The sequence below is a fragment of the Hylobates moloch genome, unplaced genomic scaffold (genome assembly GCF_009828535.3).
Source record: "Hylobates moloch isolate HMO894 unplaced genomic scaffold, HMol_V3 SCAFFOLD_14, whole genome shotgun sequence".
Taxonomy (NCBI): Eukaryota; Metazoa; Chordata; class Mammalia; order Primates; family Hylobatidae; genus Hylobates; species Hylobates moloch.
This window is the reverse complement of record NW_026652289.1, coordinates 4,587,152-4,615,143: the sequence shown is the minus strand read 5'-3', so window position 1 is coordinate 4,615,143 and position 27,992 is coordinate 4,587,152. Positions and strand designations below refer to the sequence as shown.

The window sequence follows — 27,992 nt, the reverse complement described above, 5'->3', positions numbered from 1 at the left end:
TTCAAAAAAGTAGGCAAGTACTTTGCTTTATTGCCATCAAATGGAACTTTTTGTCCCTCATGCAGTCCACACAACAGTAGCATAATACAGTAAAGGCACAATGAGGCATATTAAAACATAGCCAGTTTCAACAGCTTGGATATTTCCTGTCATGGAAAAGTATCCTGCCCACAGATTCACATTAACATACATGGTACATTAATATCAATCTCTATCATATCCAGGCCACAGTACATGTTTGCACACAGGGTCACGTTCTGCAACAAACTTATTCTAATAACAGTATTCAGAAGGCACCCTATGGGACACAGGTGACAGTGAAGTTACGAGGCTAGATGGCCACATCTTTTACATCCAAGAACCGCCCTGGGGCCACACCCCAAACTGCTGAGGTGTGGAGGCACGTCTGCAAAGCAGGTCAGAAACACTCCCTCTATACCCCAAAACACTATCCCTATCCCAAATCACCTAACAAAAACGAGGGCTGGAAAGGGCGCAGATGAGCAGTGCATCTACCTAGGTAATACTGTCTCTGTCTAGGTCATACTACGTAATTTCATCTTCATACTGTGTATGGAGATAAAAAAACACAGTTTCTCCTGCACTTCTTCCCCAAGACTGGTGCACTCCAGCGACCTGAAGGGGCTCGCCTCAGTCCCCAGGACTGAGGTTACAAAGGGAGAATTTTTTAATGACTCTTACGCCTGTGGCTCTAGAGTTCCCAAAACATCTTAGGCAATGAGAAATGAACAGCAGCTAGTACCACGTGGGCATGTGTGTGTGGTTGTCCACAAGGACTCACCGAAGTAACAGACTGGAATGGTTAAGAGATGGCCACACATACGTCCCGCAAAACTGGCTGCTACCATTCGTTCCTTGTTGCATAAAACATTGTTTTCAAAGCCAACCCCACTACTTAGTCATCATTTACAGACTAGACTATCCAATGTTATGAACATTTTTAACAGGTTTCAAGCAACAGCTGATAAGGCATTCATCTCTTAAGACATTTTATAAAACAATTCCATGGAAACTTTAAGACAGGCCTCTCTGCCCACCGTCATGTATGAAGATAAAAAACACGGTTTCCCCTGCACCTCTTCCCTCAAGACTGGTGAGCTCCAGCGACGCAAGGTGGCTCGTCTCAGGAGAGAGTGGATGCTTCCACGCCTGAGGCTTCATCACTGAGAGACCAGCCTCAGCGGCCCATTAGGAGCACAACGAAATGATTCTGACTCATGGTCCCTTCCGACAGCAGGTGCCTGGATCGATGATGGAGCGGGCATGTGCACCTGAGCCAGCTTCGCCTGGAGGGGACACTCCGGTCAGCAGCAGCCACCTCCCGATGGCACCATGTCACTTCTGCTTGGTCAATGTTTAGGTAAGCCACAACAGGGTCCCACGCAGGATCGTTCCATCCCGAGTAACACAGGACAGGACAAGAGCCCCACGTGGACCCCTGGTCTCCGCAGGCAGCCAGCTAGGTCTTGCTTCGCCGCAGAAGCGTGGCGGCGTGGCCATGGCCGCCCTGGAACTTAAGGCTCTGAAGGTTGATGTGGGCCCCATGCCTGAGCAGAGTCTCCACCGTCTGCGCGTGCCGGCCCTGGGCGGCCAGGTGCAGCGCACTGAGCCCCTGCTCATCAAACAGGTCAATGACATCGGCGCTGACCAACTCCTCCACCACCTCCGAGTGCCCGTGGGCGGCAGCCAGGTGCAGCGCCGTCTGGTTCAGGGGTCCCCGGGCCAGCACATCGGCCTTCTCCTCGACAAGCAGCTTGACAGTGGCCAGGTGTCCGTTGCGGGCAGCCAGGTGCAGGGCGGTGTAGCCGTCTGAGGTCACGACCTCCTTGCCAGCACCCCGATGCAGGAGCAGCCTGGCAGTGCTCGTGTGCCCCGTCTCCGCGGCCACGTGCAGCGGTGTCTGTGCCAGCAGGCTGCAGACGTTGACGTCAGAGGACAGGTCGATGAGGATGCGGGCCACGCGGTAGTGCCCGCGCTGCGCGGCCAGGTGCAATGGCGTCCTCCCATCCAGCGTCTGGGCGTTCACACTCACCCCCGGCTGCTTGGCCAGCAGCTTGACGATGGGCAGGTGGCCCTGCCAGGTGGCGTAGTGCAGTGGCAGCCAGGCATCCTTGCCCTGCAGGCTCACATCCACGCCTCGGCGCAGCAGGATGCGCACGATATTCTCCTGCCCGTGCTGGCAGGCCACGTGCATGGGCGTCCGGCCCTCAAAGTCCACTTCGTTGACCGAGGCGTTCTTCTCCAACAGCAGCCGTGTGCTACACTCGTCCCCGTTCTGCGCTGCAAAGTGGAGGGCCGTCCACTGGTCCTCATCCTTGGCGTTGACACTGATCTTCCGTGCCAGCAGGAGCTCCACGACACCCCGCACCCTCCTCTCCACGGCCATGTGCAACGGGGTGGAGCCCCTCCGGTTGGTCAGGTTGGGGTTGGCATTGTTGAGCAGCAGCCACTTGACGCACTCCTCTTGCCCGGCCTCCACTGCCAGGTGCAGCAGGCTGGCACCGCTGTCCAGCGCCAGGTCCACGTCCTGCGGCTGCAGGATCTTCATCAGTTTGCTGGTGTCCCCGGACACGATGGCATCCACGAGCTTCTTCTTCTGGACGTCTGTGGTGCCCAGATCTGCAGGGAGCGGAGAGGCAAAGGTCAGAGTGTGGCTGCACACCCAGGGACGCGGCGTCTGGAGGAGTGCCATGGCCTCCGGGCTGCTCGCTGGTCACCCGACTGTGTTTGAGCGTTGTCTGTGCCTCGTGATTAAGGTCAGTCCTAGCGGGAGCCCCGGGGCAGGCCGGCGAATGTCTGCCAGGTGCTCGTTAGTCGGTTTGCAAAATAAAACCCACTCTCGCGGTCCTGCGGGGTGGTGAGCCCCCTTGGTGCTTAGAGATGGCATTCCTTCATTAAAGAAAGGAAAAAGGGCACAGACTAAAAAGACCAGGCCAGAGCCCCCATTTGCCTGGAAGCCTTGGCGCCTGCCACCCACGGACGCCCCAGGCATAGCAGCCTCCAGAGATGGTGACCAGAGCTGGAAGGGGCTGCTCCAGCTCTTGCCCCACCTCGAAGTGGCACCTCATGACCTGGGGAGGTCAAGTCGGAAGTTTTCTATGATAATCCTGAAGGGACCGAGCCTCTCGTTTCAGGAGGACGTTAGTCCAGCGCTCAGGATGAAAAGTTGTATTTACCACAAAAATCCTACTGTAGTGCCTGGAATTCTGAAACCCTGAAACGAGACTCTCCTCCACCCTCATGTGAAGCGCATGGGGACTTGGAAGGTGGCGGTGGTAAGGTGTTAAGAAAACGGAACCCTCCCAGTCAGGCTTGGTGTTTGAACACTGGCATTCCGAGTGGAGCCGGTAAAGTAATTCTCTCTCAGGCATGAAGACAAGATGTCATTTCAGAGTATGAGACCCAAAGAGAATGTTCTAGAACATACTTCTCCATGGGAGATGGTGGTATTTCTTTCTGCTCAGTCTTAGACGTGGCCCTGACTCTCCTCCTCAACCCCATCACCCACTGCTTATCTGCCATCGAACCAGGACTTCCCCACTGTGTCTATGTCGCATTTCCTTAAAACAAGACACCCTCCTTTGCCCCCAATATTCTAATCTAAAAATCCCAGGAAGTCTGTAAGATCCAGGAAAAGTCTTTGCCTTCAAGAGGATGTTCCCAATCCACCAGGAAAAGCCAACTTCTCCTTCCCCTCGAGATTGCAGCCTTGGCCCTCAGCCCCCGTGGCTGTAGCCCTGAGTGTAAATCCCTGTATTTTCCATCAGAGCTGCAGCCCCTTCAGGAGCAGGGCAGGACCACATCTTACCCCTGCAGCTGGCAGAAATGAGGCCAGAACAAGCACCAGGTCCAGCACCCTGGGGCAGGAATTGGAAAAAAAGCACCTTCCAAAAACAAAAGCCATGCAAATTAACATAAAAAGATAAGATTAGCTAAATGAGAAGTGCTCCTCCCTAACAGGTGGTTTGCAAATGTGGCCTGGTGTTAAAACCTCCAAGGATAACCAACACGTTACTAGGCCTGGACTACTGTGAACGGGGAGCCCACATATGCGAAGGCGTGGGTGTGTACACAGCAGCGTCTGAGCAGAGGGTGCGGGACTGCCATGCCCGAGACAGGAGGCCCGCCAGGGAGTGGAGCTCAGCTCCTCGCCAGGCTCACTGCACTGGATGGGGTTTCCAACCTGTAGACCTGAGGTCAGCCTCCACCCATGGGCACTGGCACAGGCAAGACTGTTGCATGGACTGGTGATGTGGCCTCTTCCCCACACATGCTAAGTGACATAAGACGGAGCCACATGCCCAACACCCAAAATTAATTACTTAAGACAGAGAGAACACAAAGAAGAATTCTTGCTGGGTCAAGAAACTGTCCCCTTGATTCCGTTTAGCTTCTCACTGAGTCCAGTCAACTGTCCCACCGAGCCCAGCATCTCTCGGGACACAAAGAGGCGTCCCCACTCACCGCTGGTTGAAGGCTCCCGCTCAAAGGACAGGGACAGCGATCCTCTGGAAGAGAAGGCGGAGTCCACCGAGGACACCCCCGAGAGCCTCTTCCCACTGCCGGACGATGGCAGCTTGGACTCAGAGGAGCTGCGGCTGAGCTCCTCGGGGCCCTCGACAGCCTGGGAAACTCCAGAGTCCAGCTGCGAGAGCAGCTCGGAGAGGCTGTAGTCGTTATCGAAGGTGGGGGCAGAGGCCCGCTTGAGCCTCGCAGACACGGGCACCACCTGCGAAGATACAGAAGAGGGGGTGGGTGAAGACCCTGCCATACCCTGCATGGCCTGCCCATGACACAAACACGGAAAAGCAAGGTGGGCCACGGGAGGAGATGGTGGAGGAAAGGACGGCGCTGGGGAGCTCAGACCCCGCATCCACACAGCGCCAGGGAGCTCAAAGACTTGGAGCTACAAAGACTTGCGCTGGCCCCACCCAGCACAGAGACATCTTAAGATCGACTTCATAAAATTGCAAAATCCAGCCTCATGCAGCTCTGGATCCCATCTGCTCAGTAACACTGCACACAGCGTCACCCAGACAAAAGGCAGGCGGTGTCAAGCTGCAGAGTGTGAAGCATGCATGGCGGGACACAGCTGCCCAGCACAGGCCAGCGTTAGCAGGAAAGGATAGTCAGGAACTGCGCAGGACCCCCACACGTGGCCACAACTGCGACCTCCCCTCGGAGCCATGAGGGGCTGGCCTGGGGGCTGTGTGGGGATGAGGGAAAGGGGAAGGGCCCGGCTACAGGGACGAGGGGTGATCCAATCCGACATAGACCGATGGGGCCTTTTAAAGGGTCTCGCTTCATGGACTGCAGGGGCAGCAGGTTTCTGGTGGGTGAGTGGAATCTGACAGGATTTCACGCTTCTTCCCTTAGGCACACCTGTTTGCCCCAAATCCCCAACCTTCGTGGGACGGCTCGAGGTCCCGTACTGTTGCTGGGTGTACTGAGCCACCCCCACATGCTGGTTGCCTTCTTTCCCTTATCAGGGCCCAGGTCTGCCTCTTTACCAGCAACCCCCGGGCACCTTTGCTCCCAGACCCACTGGCACACATGCACTTTATGTTGAGACAGTGGGCGCACCCTACATATTTCCTGATCTCCTGAGCTCACACCGACAGCCTGGGATTAATTGCCCAACACCAGATAACATGTTATAAAGCTCACTTATCAGCTCTGCCTCACAGGTCTGCTCCAGTCTCATTACCTGAAAGGGTATTTAGCCAGCCCTGGCACTTGGAACTTCTTATCACATCTGAAATCACCTAGGTGGCACTCATCAGAGTACAGACCATTTATGGGCAGCTATAAAGGGACTGGATCCCCCAGCCAGGGGTGCAAAGACACTCAGACACCAGCTCTCCTTCCCCGGCTGGGGCTGGGTCTTGGTCTTCTGATCCCCGTGGTTCCACACACATCCAATGAGTGGCTATTTAGTGTCAGGGAAGCCCTTCCGCCACTCACGCAGAATCAGACAGGAGGTGGGGCAGGGATGCAGTCGGGCAGGTGGACCTGAGCCCCCATGGGATCTACACTTCTAACGGAGTTGGGTGCGGGATGGGCTCAGAAGAGAGGGAGAGTGGTCCGGGCGGTGGGGGAGTCTGCAAAGAGGAGTGGTTTGGAAACCCCTGCCTGGAAGCCGAGGAGACAAAAGACCCCTGTGGGAAGGACCCGTTACCTCGCTCCTGGGCTCTGGGGGGCTTTTCACGTCCAGATCATGAGCGGTTTCTTTCACTTCATCATCAGGCTTTTCACACAGGTCCTCAGTTTCAGAAGTAATTTCTTGTGGGGAAGAAGGGGGACATGTCACTCGGATGATGACTTCTGCATACACACGCATTCCATACAAACGTGGGGCCCCCACGAGCTGGGGGATTTCTCACACGCCTCGGCCCAGGCTGAGCTCACAGGCAAGCCCAGGGGCCCTACATGGGCAATTTGCTGGCCAAACCCAGGCCCCCCATCGGTAATCATTTGAAGGCCTCACCAGACTCAAAGCAGAAGCCTTCCCCGGGGGAGTGCCACCTGCCAGTCACAGGGGGCAGAGCTGCCAGCACCTGGCGGATGAGCTCCCCATTCATCCCGTTTCCTGCCGTAAGCTTTAAATGCAGCAGTTTCCATCTCATCAGGGTGACTTTCCTATGCCAGAGACACATCTGTCCCAGGAAGTCAACTCCCCAAGAGAAAGGCAACGCCGCCGGCCACCAGCCAGGTAAGTCCCCGGGATGAGCATGGCTGCACCTGAACTTCAGGCTCCCATACAGACTCCTCTGGGCAGCAAGCCCAGCCCTGGTGGGGAGCAGGGGGTGGAGGGTTGGAGGCGACTCAGTTCCAGCTGCCGTGGCCGAGCCATGAGTACCAGAGGCCACAGGCAGGTGCTGGGGCCAACCTATCTGTGCAGGGCTCATTTGGGCCCACCTGTTACATGCCTTGTTTCTCACCCAGGCCTGGTCCCTGACCCTGTCCTGTCTGTCACCTCTGTCTCCTGTGACACCCACAGAACATGGCGGGGAGACCCCGGGGTGCTCACCTTGGAAGGTGGGCCGAGCTCGCGGATCCCCCTGCCAGCACCGCTGCATGAGGCGTATCAAGTGGCTGCAGGCGCGCGGCCGGGCTCTGCACACGGGCGGCAGCTCGGGGCGGTGGCCCTTCACCACCTTCACCATGATGTGCAGGATGTTCTTTTCATCTGCCAAGGGAAGGATGCGAGTCAGGGGCTCTGCAGGGCTGGGTGGCAGCATCTCACCCTTGGGAGGAAACGACACACCCGCCGGGGGCCCCAATGGGACCATCCCCACACCAACCCAGGGAGATGGCTTCCCCTCCCGTTTCAAAGGCAGAGCTTCCTGTAACCCTCACCCTCATGGTGCACCGTGCTCTCTAGTTTCGTAGTTTTGAAATCGACCTCTTTCCCTGGGTTCTGATCTACCAGATGGAGTCAGTGTGTTTGGTCACACAGCAGATCTTTCTGGGCATCCCATCCAAAGGAAGATGAGGTTCAAAGGAGAACAATATCTTATGAGGCTCATTCCATCAACAGCCCAAGCCAGCAAAGGGAATGAGGCTCACGCACCATGGAGGAGCCACAGGGTCCTACATCCACAGAGACCAAACTCTCTCTACAATGGCGAAGAAGTCTTCCTCAGTTCCAACTCCAATCCTAAGCTCAGGTCCCCAGCTGGCCTCCCCTGCACATGCACCAGGGCTGGGGTGTGTGGAAGGGCTCTTTCCCTTCAATTCACCATGTGGGGCCGCACCTGTCCTTTCCGCCTGCCTCCACTAGCATGCAGGGCTCTAGCTTATTATTATTATTATCATGGCCACAACTTCTACCCTGACTGGGAAGGGCCCAGGGTGACCTCCAGTGGGCCAAGTTCTTTTTTCTGCTTAGCCTGGAACCCTCAAGGTGGACCCCAAGCTTCTTGTTCCCAACAGCCCTCTCTGCCCTCCAGAGGCAAACACACCCGCCCGTGGAATGGCAGCTCTTTGGAGAGGCCAAGTGCCTCGGCAGGTGTGGAAAATCGCCAAGAATCACCCACGGCTGCCAGGATTCCATACGATGTTTCGCTCCACTTTCCCTTAAATCTCGTGCAATAAATATCTTAAGTATTTAACATGCTATTTCCATGATTATTCAGACTTCAAAACCTACAGCTCCTCTAAATAAAATGAAAGTGAACTGAAGTAAACACCTGGAATGTTTCCTGCTGCCAAGCACAGACTGGAAAAGCTGGGGAGAGGCCTTGTTCTCCTGCACCTTGAACCCCCTCCTATCTATTAACCCATTTTTGCCTGAGGTTGCAATTTTTTGAATTGGAAAAATCATACCTTGGCGATGACCTTGAACAGTAGGATACGAATAATTCCCACATGCTTAGCGTTCCAATAACGGAACACTAAGCATATTCAGCAATAAAGCACAAGGGCTTGAGCCTTGACCTGTCCCCTATGCCTGGCTTCAGGTGTCACATCTATCAGACGCCCTCATCTATCAGACGCTGCCTCATTTCACAAACCTTCGGGCTGCAGGCCACTGTGTGGGAGAACGTACAGAAGGCAAGAAAGGCAACGGGCGGTCAAACACAGACGGACACCGGCCGGCAGAGGCCTGGCAGAACGCGTTCTGTGCTTTCTATTGGCATTCTTTCAAAGCTGCCAAGATACTTGATCTTGCAATGCTGGAAGATCTCTTCTCGCCCCAGCACCTTTCCCATACGTCAGTTCCTAGTCTGAGCCCCGACTAACAAGGGGCTAGGCCTTGACTCCCATCTTCATTTTTAGACATTTTCGGTCACACCACAAAATATCATGAGTAGCCCCGAAATGTCTTTAGAGGAAAAGGGAATCTGTCCAACAAAGCTAAAAAGTCCTAGATTTTTATGATAAGTCAGTCAAGGTGTGACAACTTTGAGGATGGTGTTCGGAACGGTGGCTGCCTGGCTGGGGAAGGAAACACAACAGCTCTCAAGCTGGGCAGGGGCGCTGCTCCTGCATGCAACTCCATGGCACTGAGTGGCTCTGGAGGTTGGCTGCACAAGCACGTGGGTATATGTAACGCTCCTGAACTGTGTGCTTCACATGGTTGACATGCTAAGTTTTGTTATGTGTATTTTATTACAATTTTTTTTTAAAGTAAACAAAAAAGAATTAGCTGGAAATACCAACACAGGCAAACCCCTGGAGACAGAAAGCAGGTGAGTCGTTGCTGGGCTTGAGCAGGAGGAAGGGAGAGGGACTGCGGAATGGCCATGGGCTTTGCCTTCTAGCATGATGAGAATGTTCTAGAATTAGACAGTGATAACGCTTGTTCAACACTGCCAGTGTAGTTAATGTCACTGAATTATACACTGTAAATGGCTAACATGACCAATTTTATGTTATATATATTTTACTACCAAAAAAAAAAAAAAAACTAGCTGGCACCTAAAAAAGTTCCATTGAACAGTCCCCTTCAGATCTGTGTCTTTTCCTGCGTGCAAATTACACCACAGAGCAGCACCTATGGGAGCGTGGATCACAGGCTCTGTTTTAGGATAGAGAAAGGACAACAAGGTGTCCTCCTATTATTCCAGGAAAGACAAGCACATTACACCTCAAAGACAGGTCCACTCACCTGCAAACGGCTTCTTTTGTGTGAGCACGCCCCAGATGACGATGGCAAAGCTGGAAGAGAAACCAGGCACGTTAGCATCTGACAGCCAGAGACTCAAAGCCGAATGCACTCATGCACAGCAACAGGCGTGAAGAAACCTGTTCTGAAGCCTTCCAAAGACAGAGCCATGACACCGAGATATTTCACCTGTTTTTAAAAAGAGAAAGTTCTCTATAGTGAAGCCCAGCACGTTGATAGCTCAGATGTCAGACAGACTCAAGTAACTTCGCCAACTGGGCTACAAATCTTCAGGCAACTTGAGGGACTCTCAAAGAGGGTGCCACCCTACACGGGGCGTGAGCTCCTGGGGAACAGCACCTGTGTGCCTCACTGTCATCTTCTCGCAAGCACTGGGCACAGAGCACCTGCGCAGGCATTTACTGAAGAAATGAATGAATGATGGGCAACTCCCATGCCCTCCCCAACAATGATTTCATTCTCTGAAAACATGGATTCTGGTTCTGATCAGTATTCCTAACTTAGGCTCGCTGAGATTTCAGCATTCCTAACAGAGGCTCGCTGAGATTTCAGCATTAGAGGGATGTTAAAGAAAGCGCACAGAAAACGTAGAAGACAATACAGCCGAATGCCCCAAAGCCTTTTTCGGGGGCTGCTTAGAGATACATAGATGTATGAGGGATACGTTCACGTACATTACTCTGGATACACCAAACAAAGTGCCCAAACTGATAAAAAAAAAAAAAAAGAAAGAAAGAAAGAAAGAAAGAAAGAAAGAAAGAAAGAAAGAAAGAAAGAAAGAAAAAGAAAGAAAGAAAAACAGAAGTCCGAAAACTAAGCCTCCAGGGAGCGCTGAGTTGGTGAGAGTGGCTGTTTATAGAAACCGAATTCACCATCGAAAATTAGTTCAAACGGCAGGTTCAAAAGCTGGAACTCCAAACTCTAAAATAAATGGAAAGGATCTTACTCTCCCCAAACTCTACAAGCTGCGACTAGTCTCCAAAGTGACACTTCCAGGCAACTCTCAGCTTAAAGCCCCAGCTAAGCACACGCACAATGGCCACTGTCAAACCAGTCAGCCTGGGCTGCTGGTGGCGGCAATGACCAAAAGACAGAGCTCACATGCTGGGTCAGAGTCACAGTGCTGCAGGATAAGAGCCACAATGGGAGGCTTAGTGCCTGCTCACACGCTCCCACCCACTTTTCTTCTCCAAGAAGTCTGTGTGATTAAGACCTTTACAATTCGAAAAAGGAAGGGACTAGGTGACTTGGGGATTAATCTCTGACCAACAAAGGTTAAATGCCATGAAGAAGATGAGCTGCTCACCTCACAAAATCAGAGTGAATTTCGGAAAGTACAAACACACATGCATACAGACACCCGGACCACTGAAAGCAGCAGGTTCTTCCAACAGACAAGCCATAAAGCCAAGGCTCTGACAGGGCAGGGCTGTCAGCCTGGCTCGAATGTGGACCTGGAAACACCCTTCCTCCTTGGCCAGCAACACTCACGGCAAAGAAATCCCTGAACTCTACAAGCGCCTACCCCTTTCATGTGGACTTAGTCCCCTTTCTGTTTGTTTTTTGTTTGTTTGTTTGTTTTTTAGACAGGGTCTCGCTCTGTTGCCCAGGCTGGAATGCAGTGGTGCAATCATGGCTCACTGCAGTCTCCACCTCCTGGGCTCAAGCAATCCTCTCACCTCAGTCCCGAGTAGCTGGGACTACAGGTGCACGCCACCATACTGGGCTAATTTTTGTATTTTTTGTAGAGATGAGCTTTCACCATGTTGCCTAGGCTGGTCTCAAACTCCTGGGCTCAAGTAATCCTCCCGCCTCGGCCTACCGCAGTGCTGGGATTACAGGCGTGAGTCACCGTGCCTGGCCTGAACCCCATTTCTGACTGGTAGTACGAGGCCTTTCTAAAAGCTGCAGCTCAGGGCATGAAGCATTGAGGTGGAGAGCCCCTGGCACCCACAGGGGATGGGGGGCGGCATGTCACACACCTGTATACATCGTGCTTGGTGTCGAAGAGCCGGCTCTTCTCCCTGATGCGCTCTGGAGGGAGGTAGGCGATCGTGCCAAACAGGCCATCCATGCTGAGGTCATGCGAGTGGGACAGCCCGTTGCACTTGGCCAGCCCAAAATCAGAAATCTGCAACACAGCCATCAGAGCGGGGCTCATTAGCCTGCAACAGTGATATTTTATGATGCTTTATCAAAAGCTCCCTTCTGCAATCTCAGAGGGTGGGTGAGAGCTCTCCAGGAGCCCCTGAGAGCCGTGTCTGTGCCTCTCCAGGTAGCCCTGCCCCAGGCAGGGAGGGAGACAGATTCTGGGGCAGAAGCAAGCCTGGAGGCATTAGGAGCAGCACATTTGACGGGCAGGTTAAAGAATCGTACTGTAAGGAAGGAGTTCTCTGGGACAGAACTCCAGAAGAATTAGAATCCACCTTCTATAAGGCGTCATGTTTGCCACTGTGGTTGAGAGACGGCTGAACCGGCATAAAGAGAAAAAAACAAGCCTTAGAGGGTTCAGGCAAAGAGAGACACATGTGAAGATCAGGTCTGCTCCTAGGGAAGTCGGGGAGCCGGTTATGCAACCTGCCAGCTGGGGAGGCTGGCAGGCAAGTGGCTGCAAGTCCTTTAAAGGGAAACACACCTTCAGAAGCCCTTTAAACTTTAAAGCAAACAAAACACACGCCTCAGAGCCCCGTCCATCTGGAGTGTTTTGTGATCAGCAGACACTGGCTGGCTGCTTCAAACACATGTGTTCAAGTAAAGGTCTGATAAGCACCTCTGCTGGCAGGGCCTGGGCCCCAAGGAGCACGGGCCACCAGCTCCTCCAGGAATGCCCTCGACATCCGCATTCGGGGGAGGCAGGTCTCGGGTCTCCTTCGGGCAAAGGTGACCTTAGAGCTCACTGGGGAGACTTCACAGACCCCCGGTCTCGTCTGACCTCTCTCGGGGGCATCCCCTTTCCTGCCAGTGTCCTCCCCTCTCCAGTGTAACTCAGTCCCCTTTGAAGCTGCTGAAAACCATGTATGGGAAGAAGCCACAAGTCATCAGCATTAATGGGACTCTTGATCCAGGGGGAGTGCTGCTCTCAACTCTCCTTCAAGGCATATGGATTTTTTAAAAACCCTTTTCATTAACTTTTGAACTCCTCTCAAACACACCCATGGAGTGACAGGAAACGAGGCTGAGTCAGGCCTTAATTCTGGGCTGGCCATGCCCATGTGGTGAGCCAATAGGGCTGCTGTCATCAGCACCAAACAGCAGGGAGAATTTATGACCCGTGACTCGGGCTTCCAGGGATCCTGAGCACATCTGCAGGGAGGTGGGGGGAAGGCCTTCAAGCAGGGACCGGCCCTTCTTCTCTGCAGCCAGGAACACCAAGACAAGGCCTCGACTCCAGCGGCTCTCATGTCCTCCCACTTCTGTTTCTCCCAGAGCCTTCAGGCCTGCACTGCTCTTGAGAGCCACACTCTGCACCCCAGGGAAAGCGCCAGCTCCCCACAGGAATGCCATCACCTGACCCTGCAAACCCCGGTGGCTGCTGGACGCTGGGACACAACAACGTGTCCTAACTCTCCAAATAAGCTCCAGAGCACAGAAGTTTCAGTTCAACAGTCATCAGTGGCTTGAAAGCCTTCAAATTCAGAAATGGGTTGAACAATGAGAACACATGGACAGAGGGAGGGGAACATCACACGCCAGGCCCTGTCAGTGCGTAGGGGAAGAGGGAAGGGACAGCATTAGGACAAACACCTAATGCACGACGGGCTTAAAACCTAGATGATAACCTAGATGGTTGATGGGTGCAGCAAACCACCATGGCACATATATACCTGTATAACAAACCGGCACGTTCTGCACATGTATCCCAGAACCAAAAGTAAAATAAAAAATAATAATAAAAATAAAGAAAGCATCACACACTTTCTAGGCAATTCCTCCTCCCCCTGGATGGTTGAATGTAGGAAAAAAAGTATCTCCCTCCCACAGTTAGTTAAGTATCAGACTCACTGTTCTAATCTTGCCTGTACAAGTTAGTAGCTCTGTGGCCCTGGACTATTAGCCTCTCTGTGCCTGTTTCCTTTTTTCGTAAAAGGAGGCAATAACAGTACCCATCCTGTAGCTTTGTCGTGAAAATTAAATGACATCTGAGATCATTAAGAAAGAAAAGAAAAAAGAAAAAGGACGGGGGTGCAGAGATCTCAGCCCGGTGCTTCCCCAGGCCTGCAGCCTTTTCTCCTCCTGTCTTTGTCAGATAGAGCCAGCCACTCCAAGCTATACTTGGTGAAAAGAAAATGAGCAGAAATTCTCTGTAAAACCTCTGGCAACAAAATGCAAGCTCGGAATTGAGAATTCTAGGAGGGTCACTGACCCTCTATGTTCTCCTCCCTCCATGTCTCGGACCCCGGGCCAGTTGCATTTCCCCTCTGTCCTTCCTCATCTTCCCACCCAAGCTGCCCCTCGCCCCGTGTCCTCAACAGCGAGCCACTGTGGCATCCACTCTGACCAGCAAATGCCTCAAGAGTTACAAACATTCTCATCAGCACCCAACTCTGCATCTCCAAGAGCTGAGGGCTCACAGCTGCCCCCAAGCGCACGGTCCTTCAACTTCAAGGTCCAGCTGTCAAGACTAAGAAAGCAGCCTGCCAGGGCTTTGCTGCCTCTAAAAGAAAGACACAGCAGAACGTGACCCACGTGTGACCGTTTGAAAAGCGTCTGTTCTGGGCTAACTGGATATATAAATGCAGCCTGAGATTTTAAACCAAGTTATTTCATTTTTAACTTGAAATGGATTCCAACTAATATCTTAATATTGGTATTTAGTATATTTAATGTTGAATAATATCAAGTATTAATTTGATACTATTACTTTATATACTATTTATATTTATATACTTTATGAAGCAGACAGTTGCTGTGATATTTTCAGTTTGAATCAAGCCCTGAGCACCGAGGTAACCCATCTCAGAGGCAAATGGCAGGACTGGAATGGCAACTTAGGATCTAATTTCAGGATTCTAGATTACAGTTTTCCTGCATTGAGTAACTGTCTATTGAGGACTGCCCAGAAGCCCAGTGGCCAGTCCATGCAAAGCTTCCACACTTTGTCTTCAGGAACAAAGGTGCTGACTCTCAGAACCCCGACACACACTCCCTGCTGCCCTCTACGCACACCAGTAGCTATTTCGAAGAAAAAATAAGTATGTCACGTAAATACATTTTTCTGTTTGTTTTTGGGCTTCTTGATGGTGACTAACACGCCTGATTAAGAAGGATGTCACACAAAAGTAATCTTTCCTGTGGCCTGTCAGGGTACACAGGGCCCTAAGATGTCCCAGGGGCGCCACGCAGAGATGGCCTGTCACTTCCTGGCCAGCACCTGGTGTGCCTTCGACAGCAGCTTCCCTGAGAAAGCAGTTCCAGGCCGGGCGCGGTGGCTCACGCTTGTAATCCCAGCACTTTGGGAGGCCGAGGCGGGCGGATCACGAGGTCAGGAGATCAAGACCATGGTGAAACCCCGTCTCTACTAAAAATACAAAAAAAATTAGCCGGGCGTGGTGGCGGGCGCCTGTAGTCCCAGCTACTCGGAGAGGCTGAGGCAGGAGAATGGCGTGAACCCGGGCGGCGGAGCTTGCAGTGAGCTGAGATTGCGCCACTGCACTCCAGCCTGGGCGACAGAGCAGGACTCCATCTCAAAAAAAAAAAAAAAAAAAAAAAGAAAGCAGTTCCAGGCAGCATCTGCCCCCTGCAGCCAACCTGAAAGACAGGGAAGCCCTGCTGCCTGCTGCCTGCTGCCCCTGCAGGAAGGCCCAGAGCTCTCCCTGCACCTCCTGGGCTGTCTCCTTCACCTAAAGGCTCTGTTGCTGCCTGCCCCCAACTCCTGAGGGCAGAAAAGCCCGACCCTGTGTGAAGGCCCAGCCCCAGGAGCACTCCCACCCCCTCCCACAGGGCTGCCTCTAGGCCCTCCCTGTGGGCCACATACCCTGCCCCCAACTGACCGCTACGTGCAGTGGTCATTTGGTTTCTTTCATGTCAAGCACAGTGGCAGGCCAGGTGGAAATCAAGGTCTCCGCTCCGTGACTTACAGCTGGACGATCCTGGCTGCTAATTTACCCACTCTGAGCCGAGACTCAGCGAGAACCAGAGGCCACCGTCCACTCTGCACCTCTGCTCTGAGGATGAGGGAAGCTCCTGCAGGTGAAGCCTCTGGCGTGCCCTTTCTGGTATTTAGTGCATGTTGGACGGCAGAGCTTACTAGTCATTAGGGCCCCAGGGCCTGCGCTACCTAGAAACAAGCCCGTAAATGTTGGCGGGAATGGAGGGTCCACATGTGAGGCCCAGCCCTGTGCATGTGAGGCCCAGCCCTGCCCGTCACAGGAAACGGGAATCCCAGGGGTCCCAGAACATAAGCAGATGCGGGAAACCACCCGAGAGCCCGTTCAAGCCAAGTCATTTGATGTTTGTCTCCATTATCTCAATTTCCTACTTTACTTAGCAGGACGGTGCTTCATCTTCTAGCTGAAATCTTATTACTGGGCAACAACTACCTAAGAGACAACTTATAATTACTGCCCGAAGTGAAAAGCTGACCTCCTCACCATCACCCTGGCTGAGCAAGGCACGCGAGATGCACTCGTCTGCAGAGTCTGGGCACAGGGAGCGGCCGTGCGCATGCCACACGGGCCACCACTCCCGTCCCACCCAAGAGCTCAGGGGCAGGGCCGGGCCCTGAATTCAGGTCTCTCCTAATTAATGGTCAGGCCATCAGAGAGGCCTGGAAGTGCTGTGCCACCAGGAACAGTAGCGCAGCCAAGCCAGGCAGGGGACTCCTCTGCTTGTCCCCTGCATGAACTACATGGATCTGGGCCATGGCTCTCGGCTCCTTCTCACTCCCAGCGCAGACAGCAGTGTCGTGTGGACCAGCATATCACCCTGGGCCTCCCAAGAGCATGTATCACCACGTGGGGAAAAGCTACAACGTGCCAGGTGTAACCACCACATGTCAATGACAGTACAACCCTAGCCACGAAGGCCATCAAAGGAGATACAAGGAAATACAGCCCTGATGCAAAGGTGATGATGCTAACACCTGCCAAGGCCCAGCGGCAATGCTGACTTTCAGTTATATTATCTCTCTTACTTTTCTGTGTTTCAAAAACCTATCAGCGAAGCAAAAGCAAGCTCCAGCTCCCAGGCCTTGCACTAATGCAACACGCTGCGGCTCCGCACTCTATGCAGGGGCAGACAGAGGCAACGAGCCCCTCCTCACGGCCTCTTTCCACACCACTTTGAGGACCCCACTGCAGAGGACCCCCACATTCCCACCACCCCGAGCTCCTGAAAACACTGAGGGAAATGCGTCCCTTCGTTGCAGAGCCTGAGGTCTCGCAAGGGCACACCTGGCCCACGGGCTGATTTCTAACCTGATTTCATAAGACCAAAACCCACAAACCGGTAATCTTTTTCCGGAATGAGTCATATGCCAGGATTTGGGGGAACAGCCCCCATGTTCACCAAGCCCACCCCCCAGCTACACGGTGTGTGGTTTTCATACTGACCAGGACAAGCTTAGGCTCCTGCAGTCCTCATGCTGCAAAAGGCCTCGGTTTCAAGTTCTTTCCTGCAAGAAGAACCACCTCCTCTTCCGCCCTTGTCCTGACCTCAGGGCTTCACCCCTTGATACCCTGCTCCCCAAGACACAGGCCCTCCCTGCCCAGCTCTCTCGGGCACCGTGCGGCCCCCCACCTTGACGTGGTAGTGGGCATCCAGCAGGATGTTCGCGGGCTTGAGGTCCAGGTGCAGGAGCGGCGGGGCCATGCAGTGCAGGAAGTTCATGCCCACCGCCGTCTCGTGGATGATGCGGAACCGCAGGTCCCACGGCAATGGCTCCGAGGCCAGCAGCTTTTCCAGGGAGCCCGTCTCCATGTACTCCATGACCAGGCCGACAGGTTCGCGGCAGATGCCGTACACAGGCAGGATGTAGCGAAACTTGGCCACCTCCATCTTCTTGGCTTCTTCCAAAAGCTCCATGCGCTCCCTGAAAAAGTTCAAAGGCATGAAGGACATGCAGTGGCCACTCAGCCACAAACATGCAACAGCACCCTGGCCAGAAGACGACGGTTCCAGAGGGCTGAGAAAATGCCTCAAGTGCACACACACGGGGCACGCTTTAATGTCCCATCACGAATGCAGGGCTTTCCAGAGTCTCAGTCCTGAGGCTGCCGAAATGTACCTATGCATCACAGGGTTATAACAAGTGAGGAGGAGGGAGATTCTAATCGTTTCACAGGTTGCACTGATAAAACATGTGGGGGGGTCCACATGTGTGAATAATTCCACAGGCAGCCATGAGCCAAGGCTTAGGGGTCTCAGAGACTGCAGGTGCAGGCCGACAATCCCTTCTCCTGGGAGGAGGGAAGAGAAGTTTGAGGTTCCACTCAAGGTTGTAACTAGGCAACTAGGCCGGGCGCGGTGGCTCACGCCTGTAATCCCAGCACTTTGAGAGGCCGAGGCAGATGGATCACCTGAGGTCAGGAGTTCGAGACCAGCCTGGCCAACATAGTGAAACGCCATCTCTACTAAAAATACAAAAATTGGCCGGGCGTGGTGGCAGATGCCTGTAATCCCAGCTACTCGGGAGGCTGAGGCAGGAGAATCACTTGAACCAGGGAGGCAGAGGTTGCAGTGAGCTGAAATCACGCCACTGCACTCCGGCCTGGGCGACAGAGTAAAACTCCATCTCAAAAAAAAAAAAAAAAGTTATAACTAGTTATGTTCAAGGAACCCAACTCACCTTCTCCGTTTAAGCCCAATACCTGAGTTGGCCCAGTTATTCCTGAATCCAACCTCACACTCAAACTAATGAACAGCACAGGTCCAAAGCATGCGGTTGCCAAAGGCCAAATCCAACCAGCTATTTTTTAAAATAAAAAATATAGGCCAGGTGCAGTGGCTCATGCCTGTAATCTCAGCACTTTGGGAGGCCAAAGCAGGCAGATCATGAGGTCAGGAGTTCGAGACCAGCCTGACCAACATGGTGAAACCCTGTCTCTACTAAAAATACAAAAATTAGCCGGGCGTGGTGGCGCCTGTCTGTAATCCCAGCTACTCAGGAGGCTGAAACAGGAGAATCATTTGAACCTGGGAGGCGGAGGTTACAGTGAGCTGAGATCGTGCCATTGCACTCCAGCCTGGGCAACAGAGACTCCATCTCAAAAAAAAAAAAAAAAAATATATATATATATATATATCACACACACACACATATATATACACACATATATATACGCATATATATGTGCATATATACACATATATGCATATATATATGGAGAGAGAGAAAATGTAGTAAAATAGACATAACATAGTATTTATTACTTTAGCCATTCACAGGTGTACAATTCCCTGTCATTACACACATTCACAGTGTGGTACAACCATCACCACTAACTACACCCAAAACTTTTCAATCATCCTCAACAAAAATTCTGCACCCATTAACCAATAACTCCTTCCCTCATCCCCATCCTCAGTAACTTCTTTTCTACGTTCTAGGCAAATTCATCTAAGCGCAAGCATATAAAATTTGTCTTTCTGTGTCTGGCTTATTTTATTAAGCATGTTTTCAGGGTCTATTCCCACTGTAACATATATCAGAACTTCCTTTTCATGGCTGAATAATATTCTGCTGCAGGAATGTACTGCGTTTCATTCATCTGTTCGTGGGTGCAGGCCATTTCCACCTTTTGGCTCTTGTGGATAATGCTGCACACATTGGGGGACAAACACCTGGAGTCCTGGCTTTCAATTCTTTTCGATATATACCTAGGAGCAGAATTACTTGGTCACATTCTATGTGTAACATTTTGAGAAACTGCCAAATGGTTGCCCACAGCGTGCCACCTTGTTTGTATAAATAAACTTTTACTGGAAGAAAGTCTCACCCATTCATTTAAATACTGGCTGTGGCTGCTTTTGCACTTCAAAGGGGAGAGGAGTCCTTGCAACAGAGGCCCTGCAGCCTGCAAAGCCTAAAATGTTGCCTCTCTAGCCCTTCGTGGAGAAAGTTTACCAACCTCTGGTCTAAGGTCACTTCCCTGGTACAGCCTGTGTTTTCACAGACTAGAATCCCAGTGCAATGGTCTGTATTAGCATCATAGGTCAAAAGTCTCAGAATGCGTTCAGAGTAAGAGGCTGAATCCCATGAGGACGCACATTGGCCATGCAGGATCTAGGCTAGCAGCCCCAAACACAGACATGGTAGAAAGCACCCAGGAAGCTGGCTGGAATGCTGGCTCCCAGGCCTTACTCCTTGAGAAGGTATTCCAGGTTGGGGCTGGAAAATCTGTTTGTTTGTTTGTTTTTCTTTTTTGAAACAGAGTCTTGCTCTGTTGCCCAGGCTGGAGTGCAGTGGCATGATCCTGGCTCACTGCAACCTCCACCTCCCAGGTTCAAGTGAGTCTCATGCCTCAGCCTCCAGAGTAGCTGGGATTACAGGTGTGCCACACTCAGCTAATTTTTTGTATTTTTAGTAGAGACGGGGTTTTGCTATGTTGGCCAGGCTGGTCTTGAACTCCTGGGCTCAAGTGATTCGCCTGCCTCAGCTCCCAAAGTGCTGGGATTACAGTCATGAGTCACCGTGCCCAGCCAATCTGCTTTCTAATAATATAGTAATAAGCTCCCTAAAGGAAACGTTCAGAACCACACTTGGAGAGATCCTAGAGCAGGAAACCCAGCAGCTCCATGTCCACACACAGGCCACACAAGGCAGCTGGCTGGGGTGGCCTCCAGACAATTCCCCCAGAATCCAGCATCCAGCCCAAGTCCCTGCCTATAACCCAGTGTCCGCTGCCACAGCAGGAGGCTCTTCTGGAGCTCGGACACAGGCTTGCCCCTCCCAGTGACAAACCCGGGAGCAGGTGCTGGGAAATCACTCAGTGGCTCCCATTTCCTCGCCTGCTGGTGAATCCAAAACAGTGCCAACAGAACGCATCCATTTCTTAATGATCTGACCACCCCTGCGAGAGTTCAGCCCCTCCCAGGCTTCCCTTACCGTAGTGAAAACACCTTCCCTGCAGGAAAGGCCAGCAGGAACCCCTGGATCCTACTATTTAGCTCTTGCTGTGGAAATTCCCATACATCGGACAGGTACCAAAGGCTCGGAGATCTCAGCCTGTCTGCCCCCCACAATGCGAGCCCTGCAGCTAGGGCTCTGCGTCTCAGGACATAGCCCACTGGTTCTCAATTAGAGGCAACTTCACCCCCCCAAGAAACACTGGGCAATGTCTGGAGAGATTCTGGTTGTCACAACTGAAGGATGCTACCGAGCATCCTACAATGCATAAGACAGCCCCAAGGCTAAGAATTACTCGGCCCCAAATGCCAATGGTGCCAAGTTGAATAACCCCGACGTAAACCAAGCGAGTGCATTTTCAGCCAATAAACTACTACTGTCCAGAATCACCACTTCAGTACTCCCAGCACTCACCTGACCTTTATTTTAAGCAGTGCTGTGTATGGGCAAGTGCTCGCTTGAATCCACTATATGTCAGAACTAAGGACAAGAGGTCCCTTTCCTGTCTCCATGGTGTTTACATATACCCTCTAAGGAAGAAGATGCAGAATTACCCCCAAAAGAGAAGTGTGGTTGAAAAATCTAAGCCTCTTGAAAGGAAGGTCCAGGGAGCTATGGAGAATCAAGAGAGATCCAAAGTCAGAAGTCAGCATACGAAAGGGCCCCTGAGAGAATTGGGAAGGCTGAGACCTACGCAGAGTCCAGGGGCACCCGGGAGGCCAGCAGAGCGGAGCAGTCGCTGTGGACCCCTTTGGGCTTGGCAAAGCAGAGAGGGGAAGCCAGTAGGGCACACACACTCTGTTGGAAGAATCTGCAGGACGGGTCCATTGACTGCATGTGGAGGAGAGAGGCTTGCAGGACCTCTCTATAGCTGCACCAGGGGTCACTAGGCAGCCCCCCACGGTGGACGTGGGAGCACCCCAGGAGGAGCAGCTGGGGGTGTGGGGGGTGGGCAGCTCAACAGTGTGTCTGAATACACTCAAGGAGCAAAGAATCCCACTGGCCTTGGGAACAAGTGAAGCAAGTATCAGGAATGAACGTGAAATTATTATGAGACAAAACTTAGGGTAGCGTGGCCTGCTTTCCTAGCACTCTGGTTAAATGACCAGTTAATGGAAAACAAGATGCCCACCAGTGTGCAGTGCTAGCCTGTGGGGGTCCCTGGGCTGAGCTGAAAGCTGCCCCATCACCAGCATACCGTCGGCTGCTTCCTCCCTCCAGGGGAAATCCCTCTCCCTGCAGCCACAGGCTTGGACCAGGCTCTGGGACCCATCAAGGGACGGGGGGTGCAGATCAGATCGTGGGACTCTCAACCCTGCTCCCAGTCTCAATGAGCACTGGGAAAAAAGGAAGACAAGGGCCTGATGCCAGTGTCAAGCATCAGCTAAAATGAAACCGGTCACCAAAGAAGGAAAATGACACCTCTCAGCGGCCAGCCTTTCTCCTCCTCTGGGAACACCGGCTGGTGTTATTTAAAGGAATACCCGCACAACTTCCAACCAGGCGACAGCCACTAACTTCCAAACCGTCGGACTGGGACATGGTACCAGCTGCTGCTTCTGTTTTATGTCTTGTTAAGAATCAGAGTTATGATTTGTCTGTTTCCGATTGCTCAAATGTGGCCAGCGTGCTGCCCCTCCCCTACCGGTACGGACTCCCTCCTCTGGACACTCTGCCCCGGGGCGCTGGCGAAAGTCCTTCCATAGGACTCAGACCCACATCCACTGTGCAACCGTGTGAGGCACACCCTCCTCGCCGGAGGGTTTTGAGGAAATGACAATTCAGGTGTTTAGAGGCCAGCCATTCGGAAGGGTCATTTTTCCACATGAAGTAGACATTCTGAGAGTGAACTCTCTAAGCCAAAGCTGACTGATAACAAACACATATTCTGAGAACAAAGTCAATCAAAGGCAGGCTGAGTAGCTTATTAAGTGGAAGCTCTGAGCCACTCCGCAAATAGTGTTTTCTTCTATTTGCCCAAAGGGCTTAATATATAAAACCCAGGTGACTTCTGATTGCAGAGCAAGTTCATTAGCGACTCTAACAGCTACGGCTGGCAGCAGTGCACACCCCTCCCCAGTGCACCGAGTTCAGCAAGTACTTTACTCTCCCTGCCCTGGGCTTTTTCTGCAGAACAGAGACCCCATTTACCTTACTTTAAAAGAAACAACAAACAAACAAAAAACGGCCACTGCTGCCGGTTGGCTCCCAAAAGTGGATGCCGGCTAGAATCTCCTAACGGAGTCCACCCCAGCTTTGCGCAACTGCCTGAAGGGAGCCCGGCACGACTTCCCCCTTCCATGGGCCACACATTTGAGGGCATTTTCTCAAGGAAAATCAGCTGTCCTGGGGAAAAAAGTCATTGTTTCCGTGGACAAAAGCGTCGTGACAGCAGGATCCAAACTGGCTTGGGGTAGACAGGATTCCAGCTGAGGAAGGGGGTCCCGGGACCACCCTGTGGGAGATCTGAGGCCCAGGAGTGGAGGTGGGGCGGCTCCCTTGCCTACCAGCCTGGATTTCGCCCAGAAGCACCAGCATATCCTCAGAAACTTTCCACACTGTTTATCATCCAGTAACCACTGGGCCAAAACCCACACGATCGCTCCTTCCAGCCCCTCTTCAGGTGCTCCCTAGGCGCACGTCTGGGAAACTCCAGCGGCTTTAGGAAGCTCCAGCCCTTCTGGGGTCGGGTGTCGTCCGGCGGCATTTGCAATTCAATAAGCCTGAAAGGGCCTCTTCGCAAGCTGCAAGAAGAGGCTTTTCTGATCAGGGAGGTTAAGAAGTGCTGAGGTGCTGGAAGCACAGAAAGAACGCACCGACTGCTTTTGAGCAATGGCACCATTTTTTTTAATACATTTTTTTCTCCTAAGCAGTGTTTCTGGCTTATTTTAATGGTTCTGGCTTATTCTGATGACCACACAAAAGGAAATGTAGATTTATTACTATTATCACTATTTTAAGACGCGAAGAGATGCCGAATCCAGCCTAGGTGCTGGGGTGGCGGCCAGGGAGCACAGAACATCGCACAGTCACATTCGCACCATCTCCAAATCGCATTTCTTACTGTTGACAGTGAAACCAACATTTCTGGGTTGACCAGAACCCCCTCTCATCGGTGTTAATTAAAACACAACCTAAAAATTGTGCCTTGCTCCAAGCGCAGCTACGCTTAGGCACAGTTCAGTGGCGGGGGGCGGGGGGGCGTCCTATTTCCCTCTCCTTCACTGCTGGGGAAAGCGTTGCTAATTCTGCTTCCACGCAGGAACGGGAAAAGCCCCCCCACTCCACAAAAGCGCCCTGGGCCCTGTTTTGGTTTCCACATGAAAAATCTCTGGGCATTAATTAGGATTAACTTGGGGTTCAACTTTTTAAAGATACGGTGAGTAGCACTTACATGAATTCGGTTTTCTCCTCATTTAGGGCTAGCCGAAGTGTATTTCGCCCTCCCAGGGAGGGCAATGGAGTAGTGAGAAATACGAGAAATATCATCACGCCAATCATTTCTAAGAGGAACTTCCTAAAGAAGTCCCAAGGTTCTTCTCCAGGCTCAGAAATTCCAAAGACCTGTGGACCAGGCCAGCTGCTGTTTCCCCTGGAAGCACGCATCCTGGAAAGGGGGAAAGAACGGCCCCAGGACATGGTCTTGTGCAAGTGGAGAAGCAATAAACGAAGGGAAAAGTGAGAAGCAGGGAGGTGGGGGAGGCGGTGAGACTGCTCAGGTAACAAAGAGCTCCGAAGGAGAAACCTAGCAATTACCTTCGGGAAAACGCAGCCGGAAAATGTGTTTCATCATCTGTTAGCTGATGCCTCTCAGCGAGACCTTCTGCACACCAATCCAATTATGTTCCCAGGGAGCCTCGGAGGGGTTCCCACACAGCTATTTTTAAAACTGACAAGAAACGGGCTTGTCCAATTGTCAGCTCTGTTGTTACAAACCTGGGGTTTGCTCAGGCTCGCCCCGACCAGCCAGGGCTGAATGTGGCAGGAGCGTCTCCCAGCCGGCGCCCCGCAGGCACCGGCTTCTTCTGAGCATCCCCTTAGCTGGGGGCTGGTAGGGGAGGAACAGGGCCTTTGGGATCACTTTATTCTCTCCAAACTGGTCACAGCACCCATCCCTACACCCCACCCTAGGCCCTGTGACCCCCACAATAAGGGTCAGCCAGGGAGGCCAGCTGTCTCTCCAAAGCCACCCCACAGGACCCTCCGAGGCACCAAGCCCCATGACGAAGGTAACCTCAGATCAACGGGGTGTCACCTGTGAACTACCAGGAGGGCCCCTTGGCAGGCACTTCCTGTCCCTGGGATCCTCGCTAAGTGTCTGGGGGCTAGGCAGCCCCCCAACCTTTCCTGCACAGAAAAGCATGCTCACATGGCCTGGCGCAGCCTGCTAATCAAAGAAGCCCCGAGCAGGTGCTGTGGCCAAGGGGTGGCTAAAGGCCAGGCCCAGGGGAACTGCAGGGAGCCAGGAGACCCCAGACCACCTTGAGAGGCAAGCAGCGTTGGCCAATGAAAATCAGCCTCACCTGCACCTGTACCTGTGGTGGCTCCTATGCAACAAGTGGAGAAGACCATAATTGACCCCGGGCAGCCTGGAAAAGGCCCAGACCCATGTGGCAGGGGTGAGAGGAGAGAAGCAAGACTTAGGCAGAAGGGGTACAGGGCCGGGGGCTGCACACAAAGACCCCAGGAAAATCCTATCCCCCAATTCAGGGAACATCTTGCAAATATGAGGGGCTGGGGTGGGAGGCAGCTCGTCAGAAAAGCACTGAGAAATTTGGCAGGGCAAGTGGCACAGCAACTACTTCAAGGCCCAGGTGCAACCTTGTGAGACTGCAATGCAACCAGCTCCTGGAGCACAGTGGGGCTGATGTGCATTCCTAACAAGAACCTCAAGCTGAATACAGTCAATAATTAACCTAAAGGAATATACTTCACAAAGAGCCGGGGTTTGACCAACTTCTCAGAAAGATCAGCCACTGCTGCACGTGGCAAAGCCCCAAGCTACTCTACCAGGCGCAGGAGAGCACAGGAGGTGAAATACTTTCCTGCTAGGCGAAGCTGACCTCGACCTAGCCACCGGACATGCCACCACCTGTCTGCTTTGGGCAGGGCAGGAAAGGCTTCCAGTTAAAGTACAAAACACTTTTCAACCAAGCTATGCAATATCCTAAGTGATCCACCTCAAGTGGAGAAAGCCTCCCTCCAACTAGGCCACCCAAGAAATAAGGGACTGGTCGCTGGAAATAACAGAAGATCGTAAGGATGTGAGCTGGTGAGTCAGGCCGGGGAGGTGCTTGTTTACTTTGCTCTTCCAATACAAGAAAGTGGTGTTAAAATTTTCGCTGATGATTAAAGCTCACACACATCCCCAAGAGAGAAAACGAATGCCCCTATGGAGAGGGTTCCCTTTCAGAACCTAACCACTGGCTGGTATTCAAAGTGGTTTGGATTTCATCAAAATAACCACAGCACTCCTCCTGGCCTGAGAAGTTCCCAGGATCTGAGGCAGGGGAGAAAAAGTGCACAGCCTGGGCCAGCATCTCGCCTTTGAACTAGTGGTGATTTGATGACACTCGTCACCACTCTACTGATGTTTCCAAGAAACACTGGATTTGAGGGTTACGGCAAAAAGCCACCAATAGCTCTGCTGTATAGTCTCCTAGCCAAGGACGAAAATGCAAAGGAACAGGACGGGCCTCTCATCCGCAGAGGAGTCATAGTCACGGCATGGGGCTGCAGCAGGCACTGCCACCCCAGACACCAGCATCACAACGATTCTGCAGAAAAGCTGGGGCTTAGCGGCCCCATCACTCAATCAGCCGAGCATTCGAAACCAGGTCTGCCAGGCAGCAAAGGCTAAATGGTATTTTAAAAAGGAGCCGCTTCTGAGTGTATGTGTCCAGGGAATCTCTAGGTAAAATACAAGCATAGCTGCCATGTAGAATGTAAGCTTCATTAAAGGATAAGTAATTAAAATGTGCTAAATTGAGCCTTACATATAAACCATCAAAATCAACTGTAAACAGTGAAATCTACAACAACAAAGAGGTACTGTTCAAGAACATTCTCCCTACCTCTTAAGTTATGCACAGACGACAACCGACCCACCGAATTTAATAGGGGCGGCTCTGCGTCCTTCCCATTCGTCTTTGTTACCTTGAACACTCCTGCTAGGTAGGTACAGGCACGTTCCATTCTGACTTTTAGACTGGGAAACTGGGGTGCAGAAGGGCCTCATGGCACGGCCACAGAGCATGAATGCAAGGCCCTTCCCTAGCGGTTCGGTCTCGAAATTAAGTCAGCTAAAACGAGAGTGTGCGGCGAGGAAACGCTGGGCGGACGGATCAACACCCCGGACCCCGTGCCGGACCCCACTGCCAGGCCCGAGCCCCGGAGCTCCAACGCGCAAGCGCCGGGCGCCCGGGAAGCCTCGCCCGAGCCAAGCCGAAGCTTCCGACCGAAATAATTACTGTCTTACACCAATTTGTGTTCCAACGTAAATTACTAAGTAAGTCGAACGGAGGCTAACTCCACTCACAAAGCCCAGAGGCCCACACGGCAATTTTTCTAAGCCCTGCGCAGACCGCAGCGCCCCGGTGGGTCCCGGGCGGACCGGACGCGCCTCCCAAGGGCGCGGGTCCGAGGCGCAAGGCGAGCTGGAGACCTCGAAAAACCGGGGCCACTCGGGGAGTGTCACGAAGCACGAGTGGGCGCCTTAGGACGTCCGGGCAGACGCGGCCCCCAAGGAGCCCCAGAGGGGCCGCCTGACCCGGCCCCGACATGCGCGATCGCGCCCGGGCTCGCCAAAGCCCCCGCGCCCCTCCGGCCGGGACAGGCCGAGTGGACACTGCCGGAGCCCCGCGGCCTCGCCGGCAACTGGTTTCCCTCCCGAAGCTGCTCCGGGGGTGAGTTCGGGAGAGAGAGGCAGGACCCCTGGACCACAGCACCCAGATCCCAGCCCCGGCCCAGGCCCCAGCCGTCCCAGCGCCCCGCCCGGGCCGCTCACCTGTCGTCGACGTGCAGGCTGGGCGAGCACTTGATGGCCAGCCAGGTCTTCCAGTGGACATGGCGCACCTTGTACACCTGCCCGAAGCCGCCCGAGCCCACCTTCTCCCAGCCCGTGAACTCGCCCGCGTCGAAGGTGCGCAGCAGCCCCAGGGCCCATGGGGTCCCACCGTCGCCCTCCATCGCGCGCGTCTCGCCAGCGCCGCCGCGGCTGCCCAGGTGCCCAGGTGCGCGCTCCGCCCTGTTACGTCACTTCCGTAGGTCGTCCCG

At 53.0% G+C, this 27,992-nt stretch overlaps 1 protein-coding gene across 1 annotated transcript; it reads right to left on the bottom strand.

The window, feature by feature from the left end:
- Positions 1 to 27,916, bottom strand: RIPK4 (receptor interacting serine/threonine kinase 4). Its single transcript, XM_032174344.2, has 8 exons — positions 27,724 to 27,916; positions 17,390 to 17,681; positions 11,635 to 11,783; positions 9,635 to 9,684; positions 7,052 to 7,210; positions 6,200 to 6,303; positions 4,486 to 4,750; positions 1 to 2,640 (listed from the first exon to the last, which is right to left on the bottom strand). Exons 1-8 carry the CDS (start codon positions 27,903 to 27,905, stop codon positions 1,481 to 1,483), a joined length of 2,361 nt encoding a protein of 786 aa, XP_032030235.1. The 5' UTR covers positions 27,906 to 27,916; the 3' UTR covers positions 1 to 1,480.
- Positions 27,917 to 27,992: the final 76 nt, after the last annotated feature.